This window comes from Anser cygnoides, chromosome 2, assembly GCF_040182565.1.
Source record: "Anser cygnoides isolate HZ-2024a breed goose chromosome 2, Taihu_goose_T2T_genome, whole genome shotgun sequence".
In the NCBI taxonomy this organism is placed as follows: domain Eukaryota; kingdom Metazoa; phylum Chordata; class Aves; order Anseriformes; family Anatidae; genus Anser; species Anser cygnoides.
Window position 1 is genome coordinate 29,853,435 of NC_089874.1, and position 10,708 is coordinate 29,864,142.

The following is a 10,708-nucleotide window of genomic DNA, read 5'->3' on the forward strand; positions in this document are numbered from 1 at the left end:
TGAGAGGCGCGGGGCGGGGCGAGCGGGGCTAGGCGCGGGCTGGGCGCAGCCCGGCCGCCAGAGGCGGTGGCGGCAGCGGGCGGTGCGGTTGGCATGGCGGCCGGAGCTGCGCTCGCCTCCCCGCGCTGAGGGCGGCGGGGCCGAGCGGTAGGCGAGGGGCACGGCGGGGGTCGGGGGGCTCGGCGGGGGGCCGCAGGGCCGCAGGGCCGGGCGGGAGTCCAGCTAACGCCGCGTTTGTCGCCGCAGGCTCGGAGCGTAGCGGGGGCCCCGGCGGTGGTGTTGGCAGGCTGCTGTCACCTCTCCGCCCGGCGATGGGGAATGGACTCTCGGACCAGACGCCGCTGCTGTCCAGCCTGCCGTCCTTCCAGTGCTTCCACATCGTCATCCTGGGGCTGGACTCCGCCGGGAAGACCACGGTGCTCTACCGGCTGCAGTTCAATGAGTTCGTCAACACCGTGCCCACCAAAGGATTTAACACGGAGAAAATCAAAGTGACGCTGGGCAACTCGAAGACGGTCACTTTCCACTTCTGGGATGTGGGCGGCCAGGAGAAATTGAGGCCGCTGTGGAAGTCGTACACGAGGTGCACGGATGGCATCGTGTTTGTGGTGGACTCCGTTGATGTCGAGAGAATGGAGGAGGCCAAAACGGAACTTCACAAAATCACTAGGATATCGGAAAATCAAGGAGTGCCTGTCCTTATAGTTGCTAACAAGCAGGACTTGAGGAACTCTCTCTCGCTTTCTGAAATCGAGAAGATGTTAGCGATGAGCGAGCTGAGTTCTTCGACCCCCTGGCATTTGCAGCCTACCTGTGCAATCATTGGAGATGGACTCAAAGAGGGACTGGAAAAACTATATGATATGATAATTAAGCGAAGGAAAATGTTGAGGCAGCAGAAAAAGAAGAGATGAGTTCTATTTTGTCCTTTCTCTTTTAGAGTAGTTACACGGTCAAAATTTGACATGAGACAGCTTCCAAACCCAGGCCTGCTCGTTTGGATGCCGTTAAGCTTAGTTACGTTAAACAATCAGTTGCACAACCTTGCCTTGTGGAAGGCTGTGCAGTCATGGAACTTATTTTTTTTTTAAATAGTCTCTTCTGAGTTTATGGCTCTGCATTATTTCAGAAGCCCAAATAGATGATGTAATACTATCAGGAAATGGATGGATGGGTGGGTATATGGGACATGGACGTCTAAATAGCCAAATAAAACGAGGGTTTTCTGCGTAGTGTTGTATTCATATGTTTGAGGGTGCCCTCTGCAAGCAATTTGCATTGAAGGTGTTCTGTGTTTTTAAACTTCTAATGCTCGTAAGTGGAGTGTTTAGGTGAACATTATACAGCTTTAAAAACATGTATGAAGTTATTTCAAGAGGCTGTTTTTTTTTATCTTGTTTGGGAATTTCTATGAAAGCTTGGCTACATGTGTATTTTTTTTCAATTTGGCACTTTTTGAAATTGAATCATGTTCAGTTCAAATACTTGAAACTTAAGTGCTGTGGATTTTTCAACTGATTTGAAAGAGTTTTTTGACAAGTAAAAAATGTAAACAGCACGATGGAGCATGGAAAAGTGGTTTCCCAACGTATAGCATGTTTTTGGTATGTAAGTTTTTTTTTATAGAAGTAGCCATTCATCCATATACATGCACATTAAATCAGGTTTAAGCTATTACTCAAAATTAGTCATCTGTTTTTGAATGATGAGTATTACGTCCTCATGCTATCAAATTATAAGTAAATTAATTGCAGTAAAAGAGGTATAAAGAACAACTTTGGCTGTTGTGGTTCTGACCAATGCAGCATTGTTCGCTCTATTAGTGACTTTTTTTGGCAATAAAACTGAAATCGTAATGAAGTAAAGATGGAGTTAAACTTAGCAGAGCACATCTTGTATCTCCCCTAAATACCCCCATTTTATTAAAGTGGTATTGCTATGTCACTTTCAACGTATGCTTTTTTTTTTTATTGTGACTCTTAAAGTATTTTGTGGTTAGGAATGTAATAATGCTTTATACACTCAAAACATTTGACACTGCTGGGAGGGGGGGAGTGGGGGAAGAAGATTTTCAAGATGGGCCTGTGTTCTGCTTTAATTATGCTTTAAGCTGTTCTTGTTTACAGAGTGTGCAAACAGTGTTAACTGGGCAGGATAGTGCTTGACAGAAAAGGGAGGGTAGTTTTTCTTACTGGTACAGAGCTTCAAGTGACTCTTTAGATACTTGGCTAGCAATTAAAAGGGCTAAAACAGAGCCTGGATTTTTAAGACTAACTTTAGTGGTGCTGTAAAAATTCATCAGAATGTTAGATTCTCTTTAAACTTTTGTTGGAAATACTGAATTAAAAAAAAAAAAGGCGAAATGCATATCCTCCTCTTACTCAACCAGCGAAGTAATATGTTTTTCTTACCTGCTGCCGTGTATCAGGAGGATGACAGCTACAAACCTGAATGTCAATCAGTGTAACTTAAATATGTTTAAAAAAAAAAAAATCAAACTTTTTAACCAGCAGCTGTTCATCCAAGAGGTAACCAAAAATGCACTTTAGTGTCTTCAATAACTGAAATGACAGCTGTTTTTTATGACATCTTGGTCCTTTTTGAATAAACTGAAGTAGCTTCCAGTGGAGCTTTTGTATGTTGGTTATATATGTACCTGCACTGGTGACATTGTAAGTCACTTACTCAAGTAATGTCTATATTTATAGAAATGTGGATGACTTCTTAAACCTCAATAAACGATTCAAAACAAGCCTGCAGAGAGAAGGTGTCTGACTACTTGCACTGCAGTTGTACGTTCTCCTCAACCTCTGGGCACGTATTGATTCTTGTGAGGATAGAACTATTTCTGTTGAAAACGGAGTAATTGTCTTAGAAATGTGGTAAGGCTCATAAATGTCCCAGTGTTATAAGTTGTAGGTATCTCATTAAAAACTTCAAATCAGGTCACAGAAGAAATACTGACTGCAGTGGTTTCTTTCTGAAGTGATGAGGTCTTGCATTTTTTGAGAAATCCTTTAAATAGGTAGAACCTATCCTGTGTTATGTGTAATGTTTGGTACATAATGTTGGGCATTTATCACATATACACAAGTTGTACTGAATTTAGTGTCTTCAGGCTCAAATATCTGAAACTGAGGAATTCAGATATGCTTATAAGCCTTCAGTGAATTTTCTCAGATTTTATGGTAGGGAGTAGAATGTGGCAAGAGATATTAAACTTTCTAATTAGTTTTAGGCCTCTAACAAAGACAAGAAAAAAATGATTTAGAAACCTACAAATCCAAATTGCTAAGTTTGAATCAGAATGCCCAAACTTCTCTTTCAAAAAGATGATATTTTCAGTTCTTTTCATGTAGCTGATGGCACATTAAAATGTAGGTTACTCTCAGTCAATCCTGAGAAAGATGTTTGTGCTGCCTAGGCCTATGAATCTAGGGCGTTATTGGTATCATCTGGCTAATATTTTCCTTCCTACCATGTGCACAGTGCTGCTAGGTTAAGGAAGCTGATGTGGCAGGCTGGCTCTTTGTACCCAGTAAACAAACCGTAAAATACAAAGTAATGATTGCTTCATTTCAAGTATTCATTTGACATCTACTGGGAACAGTTGAAAAGCCATCCCACTCCCAAAAGTCAACCATATTTTGTTCTGCATATTAAACATGCCAGTGTTTAGCTGGTGGCAGTCTCCATTAACATGCATAAAAGCTTCAATGAATGGTTTTAAATACAAAGGCAGGACTGATCTGTACTCCAGCACTGTTATCTAGAGGAGGAAGTCAGAGAGTGGTGCTCCTTGAATGACCTGGTTGTTGTTGTATAATGTCTAACTTGGAGTAGATAACTTAAAGTGGGGAGTGAGTTTCACATTCAAGCTATACCTATCTCTAATAGAACTGTTTTGCTGGGGTATTACGGTAACTCCTAAGTAACATATCTGGTTGTAGCTGTACCTCCAAAAGTGTGTTTGGCGTTACTTTGACAAAGCTGTCAGCTACGAACAAAATGGCGATTGTGACAGAGCACTTGGTATCCTTGCTGACTGAGTTTCTGCTGGCATAGTTCTGTCAGCCTGGGATCGCTCTTTTCCATCTGAAGAATAGACAAACCTAGCCTAAATTACTGGTATGTGTCTGAAAACCTTCAGAGGAGGTGGATAAACAGGTATAATTTTGTTACAATGATGGAGTAATTATGCAAATTTTAAAATAAATGTTGCCAAATTGGGCTTCAAATGATATTTTGTTCTTCAAGGTACTGGCTAAGTTAAATTATCTGAAACTGCTTCTGCGTTAAGAAGGCACGGAGTTGCATTTAGATCGGTGCAGCACTGTTAGAAACAAACCACATGTCCTTGTTACCTTATTGCTGCTGTTGTAGAATCACAGGTTGGTATGGCACTGCCTCAGCCGTTTATACGTATAAAATCATTTAAAGTTGACCAGGCTTCAGGGTCTGGACTCTGTTTTCAAGCTTCGTAGCAGTGTACTAACTTCCAACCCTTTCAGCTGAAGCTGTTGAGCTGAACTTGTGTTTACATTTGAAAAAAAACGGATACTACTTTCCAGTAAGGCGGAGGGTGAAATCTTTCTCCCTCAGCCAGCCCACTGCTCTGCGGGCTGGCTTGGCGAGATACTCTCTGTGCCCCTGGGTCCCGCGGGAGCTGCCGACCTCGGCTGGGGTGGTCACGGAGCTGGCGAGGAGCCAACAGCAGCCTGGTGGGACACAGGCTGACAAACCCTCCTGGTCCCCACCAGGTCTGCGTGAAGGCAGCAATCCGCGTCTTGGATCCATTGTTTACAGATAGTGTGGCGTTAATTAGTGGCTGGCTGAAACTTTGTTGACAAGAGAGTGTGATTCTTGGTGTCTGAGAAGGACTTGGGATACTGCATTGATACTATAAAGAAAGAATTCATGAGGGAGAGTGTGGAAAATGTAGGCAGCCCGGATATTCTGTATATAGGGCATCAGCCCTAGTGTGTAGTCTAAGTTCAGATTGGCGTGCATGAAGTTTAATACGTCTGCTCATAACATTATATTCCTTTGGCTTGAGAGAGAAATCTAGGAATGACTGCGTTCTTTTTGTATCATTGTCACTTCGCCGTCGTGTGACTCATCTTCTGAGAGGGTCACAGCCTACAGCTGTGCTCCGGTAACCAGCAGTCTCGTGTCCTTGAGCCAAAACCACTTCTGTTGCTGCAGGAAGGGATATCTGGGGAGCTGTGAACAGGCAGAGTCTCCTTCATGTTTAGTCTGCGGGATCAGGAAAGCTTTTTTTTTTTTTTTATTTCTGACTGACCTACGTATGTGAAGGCTTGTCCCTTTCACAAGGCTTTGCAGGCGGTGGTTATTTTTAGGAGCAGTACAATACTGCAGAACTATGTGGATGAACCATGCGTGTTTTGAAACTGAAGGGAAATACACAGCCCAGCTTCACAGCAGGGTGATGCATGGGGTTGCTACATGGGCTCTTGCAGTGATCCCACCTATCTGAAAAGAAAATCAGGGTGTAATACACAGCTGCTAGCTTGCCCTTCTTTAAAGTGCTTGTTGATCTTCTTAAATCAGCTGTAATGAAGTAAAAATGCAGTTTCAAAGACCTAACTGAAATAATAAGGAAAAAAAAAAAAAGAGTAAAATATCCGAGCAGCAAATCCTACCTGTCAGCTCCTGTGTCACTGCCCCTTGCTGTGACTGATCCGAGGCACTGCCTGCCCACTGCCCAGCCAGGCTGAGAGCACATTCGCTCACTTTTCATATGCTGAATTTATACAAAGCCAAGCCCAAAATCTAAGAAGAAAACCTACGTGGGGAGGCCAGACAATGTTTCCAGACTAAGTACCTGCTTGTAAATGGCTCAGGAAGGTAAGAGAAGTTAATCCCTGAGCAGCCAAGATTATCCCTCCTTAGTTCCAGCTATATTTACACAGCTGCTCCTCCAGACTGAAGAGCTAGAGATGATGAAATACTGAAAGTTTGGAAAAGAATGGAGAATGTTGGGTACAGTTGTTGGCTGGGGGAATGTGCAGGGAGAGAGGATCTGAAACTGCTGGACCTCACTAGCTGTTCAAGACTTTGAGCCCTAAGGGAAATAGATATGCTTCTAGGCTGCTTAATTGGCTTCAAATCTTCACTCTTTTATGCGCTGTAGTTTTCCTATTGCTGAAATGAAACAATACCTCATTTAAGAAAGCCACCTAATCGCCGCATTCATCTCTGGTCACGCTGACCCAGGGGAAGGCCCGCGGGGTGCCAAGCCGGCAGGCAGCCGGGGAGGCCGGGCTGGCTGGCACAGTGGCTACCGAGTCCCGAGGACAGCAGAAGTCCGGGTCAGGCGAGGTAAGGGTGTGAGGCCTGGTTGTACCTCAGCCACCACACGTGGTCCAGAGCTACCACTGACTCTGCAACCTTGGCGCTTATCTTCTGTTATTGTTTTATGAATGATACGTAAGAATAATTTCCTTAAGAGTGTAGCATTTCCATCCGTTGCTGTGTCAATGTCATTGTCCTAAAAGCTTTGGTAGGCTTTGTTGTTGGAACATATCTGAGTTGGGTGTCATAAGGACGGGTTTGTGAGTCAAAAGGGTTGGGAAAGTGTGTTCACCTCTGTTGTGGTGACTTGTTTACCTAAACTGGGTCTTTTAGTAAAGCTGGCCTAATTGAACGAAGACACTATAACAGAGGGAAATTTTCTAAAAATATCCTCATTTCTAAAATTAGCTGAACCCTGCTGGCTTTCTTACAGTTGGATGCTGTTGTACGCGTGGGCTACTGGTGCTCTTTTGACACTGCTTTCTTGATGATCTCTAAGGTGCCTTCAGCAGTCTTCAGACCACCAGCATAAGGTCTCCACTGTTTTAAATGTTAATACTGCACTTACATATTCATCATGTACATTTTTAGCTGTCCCTCTGAGGTGCTACTGTGGGTCAACCTGGATTCTCAAAGAAAATTTTGATTCTCTGTGAAACATAGATTAATGTAACAATGTCTCTGCAAGCACAGTTTATTCCTGCTTGGTTCCTGCTATATTCTAAGTAGCATAAGTAAAATGGTAATCTATGGACTATTATTTGCACTGTTTCCACTGAACTTCATCTAATGAGTTTCTATTTGAATCAGGGATATACATTCCATTTTTCCTGATTGTACTGCATTTGATATAGGAGCTGAATTGTGCTAACCTTAGGTCTGCTAGCCTCCCTCATTTTAATTAGCTTAGAAAATTGACTTCTACATTTAAAGCCACTGTAATTCAGCTGTAATCACTCATGTTAGGCTGGTGATAAATGGGACTCTCAGCCTGTGCCCACACTGATGCTTTTTGACAGATCTCCTATTGCTGCATCAATATGCTTCCCTCACTTCGTGCTGTAGTAGGACTGGTAGGAACATGGGTATGGTTCAGCAACTGTATTTCTGCCACTCTCTTGTGTAATTCACTTACATGCAGTGTTTGCCTATGTGTCTTGCTCTTGCTGTAATCAGGATAGAGGGTGTCTGAGAAGATTCTGTGCAAAGACTCAGCTGTGTGCTGCAGCTTTAAAAGACACACTTCAGCCTATGTCATTTATTTGTAAAGCCCTGGAGCGAATGCTGGAAGCTGGAGGTCAAGGCTGAAGATAGGTGCCTCCAGCCCAGCCACTGATAGCTCTGGTCATTTTATCCCTGAACACTCATTGTCTGTGTGCAGAGCAAGGATCTCACAGTTGCTTTCACATTTAAATTCATTCTTAAAACTGCTGTGAGGTACTCAGATATTACAGAGACAGCATAATGGAAAGGAATAGACAGAGTGTAAGAGTAATTTTGATTCTGGATTGGCTTGTAACTTTTATTTGTGCTCAGAAGTCAAGCATCAGTCCATCATACCATTTCAAAAGTAGTATGTTTGTTTGAGAGTTTAAAAACACAAGTTCAACGTGTTGTGTCATGTCTAAATCCATGAGCTGCAGTTTCACAGAAAACAAAAATATTACCATAACTGTAAATAATAATTCATTTCATATTAATCAGTAAATAAATATTCATAAAGCAAATCATCCATATCTGATTTTTGTTTGCACTTGACCATAGCTATTAAGCAAATGTAGCCAGAATTATTTGTTTTTGTTTGAATTAAATTGGGGTGAATATATGGTCTTCCAGATCGGGCACATGAAGTTTTCAAGTTAAAGTGATTTACAAAGATCTTGAAATAATATATTATCTTAAAATAAGCCTTCATTTGGAGTAGTCAGTAACATAAATGGCTGGTAATTCCTTCGAAAATATAGGTTTATTTTACATGGTATGGTGAGAAATGTATTTTACAGTGATTACAGACCTTGGGATTCAGAGGGTCTCCTGTTCTCTCTGCCCCTCTTGGCTGTAATGAATCAGTCTGCACAGGATGTGGCTGCTAGCAGATGATAATGCAAAGTGAAGGGCTGGGCCATGAAAAGCCCCAGGGTGGCTCAGCATGGTGCTGAGTTCTCACGAAGAGCTGATTGCTTTCCAAAAATAAGAACAGGAACTAGGGCAGATAATCCATGTAAAATGCACTTTCCACCCTTACACATTCACAACAATTTATTATTTTCAGCATTATGGAGCGTTACATGTTGATTACATACATAATCTATCTAGGCACATACACCTACACACATTTCTACGTGTACTCTCGTAAGCCCTGTTTGCAAGAGTTTTTTTAGGAGCCTGTTTTGTGGGTGTATTTCTAGAACATATAAATAGATTCATGTTTTCATATCATTTAAACCCAAATGTGATTGCAAACATGACAGCACTAGAAATATGATGGCTTGAATTTTTTTGCTCTGTTTTAAATCCTTCATTTTATTAGCGCAAGATAATCTGGGCTCTTCACACCATGTATGAACCATGCTATTGCGGTGGCATTACCATTGGTCAGAGTTCAGGTTGTGTCAGCACTTCTTTTATAAACATAAATCCGTATTTCAGAAGCTTAATAATCTAATAAGCCTTGGAATTTCACACTTGTCTGAAACTTGGCAGAGAGTATTAACTTTGTCTTTTACCACATTAAATAAAAATATATATTAGAGGGGAATGTAAATAAATGAAAAATAGGCTTATTGTGTTTGCTGCCTTTTCTCTCTCTGTGTTAATTTTGTTTATTGAAATGAAATGGAGTGAACTCACAGTTCTAAGTGGAAACCTTTGAAAATTTTTTCTTAAGTCAAAAATTGCAGTCATTAGTGTTTGCAAATCAGACCTACACACATCACACAAGCCTGCAGATCTCATGCATGGTGACTGAAGCTCCCTAATCTGCGTCAGCACAGCAATTCATATGAAGTAACAGCTACAGGACTGACTGGGCATACACAGAAAACAGAAGCAAAGTGTCTTCCTTTGTCGCTTTAATATATAATTTCAGGTCCTGTGATTATCTAAGTACATTTTCTAAACAGTGATGATGTGTAAAGTTAATCAAATGCAGTGCTTCCTCTGTCTTGTGGAAAAGCCTATTTTCATAAAATTTCCAAGTGTTTTTGTTTGTTTGTTTATTTGCTTGGTTTTTGTTGTTGTTGTTTTGTTTTTTTTTGAATAAATAAAATGTTTGGAAAAAGCTCTGGTGCAAGCCTTGATTTTTGCTTACCCTATCTAGATAACCCTGAGATTATAGTGAGGGTCACTAAGGGTAGAATTTGCTTGTGCACTTTTTACATAGAAAAGCATTTTTTTTTTCTTAAAGGTAGCAGTAACACAGGGATCCCGTGTTAATGAATGCTTTAGTCTGACCTATATCACTTCTTTTTCCTTGTGCATTCACTTAAGCCTCTGCACAGGGTGCATATAATCTGACAATCTGCAATATTTTATCCTCCTTTTGCATTCATTGTAGCTGTGCATATGTGCCTGTGCAAAGCAGCTCTTGCACATCCTTACCAAGGAAGGCTGATCTGCTCTGAAGACTAGACATGCTCTTCACTCTTACTTTACCCAGCCCATTTTGAAAAGCACACAAAACCCAAATCCCCCCTCCCACCGTATATATATACATATATATATTTTCTTTTTTTTTCCCTCCATCCCTTTCAAATACCTACTCCCACTTTCAGTAGGAAGGCTATAGGGCCATAGTTATATATTTTCTTTTGGAAAATCCATACCTATTTCAAGCACTTTGAGTCAAGCTTAGGATACCTTTCCACTCCACTTAGCTTTTTATCTACCTCCCTAAGGAAAGCTTTCCACATACCAAATGCTCTCCCAGAAAGAGTGCTGGGAATTTTCAGCATAACACAGACACAACAACCAGTATTCATTTTACCTAGTATTAAGCCTCTAAAAATTAGCTATTTTATCTCTTATGTAGGCATCTTTAGATATTTTCACTACCTACAGAAAGAAAGGTGTTTGACTAGCACGTTTTATCCTAGTCCAGGAGGGGGATCAAAGGCAGGTCAAATAAATACCCTTATGCCTCTATCTGCTCTACAGAAGGCATAAGCTGATTAACTCAAATATAGACACCTGCCTTTGACACATCTATATTTATACCCTAAATGATAGCTGCTAATATGTGCCAGCTACCTTGTTAGAAAATGCAGGTGTCTGCCATTTGAAATCTGTGTCAATCTACAGCAGCTAAGAGCCCATTGTGGTCCTTCTCAGCAAACTGACCACGGTGCTTCTGGGTGCTGTAAAATCATCATACTGTTTGTAGAAAGAAAACTTA

At 41.5% G+C, this 10,708-nt stretch overlaps 1 protein-coding gene across 1 annotated transcript; it reads left to right on the forward strand.

The window, feature by feature from the left end:
• On the forward strand, positions 1 to 2,752 carry ARL4A (ADP ribosylation factor like GTPase 4A). Its single transcript, XM_048075409.2, has 2 exons — positions 1 to 147; positions 247 to 2,752. Exon 2 carries the CDS (start codon positions 312 to 314, stop codon positions 912 to 914), a length of 603 nt encoding a protein of 200 aa, XP_047931366.1. The 5' UTR covers positions 1 to 147; positions 247 to 311; the 3' UTR covers positions 915 to 2,752.
• The last annotated feature ends 7,956 nt before the right edge of the window (positions 2,753 to 10,708 follow it).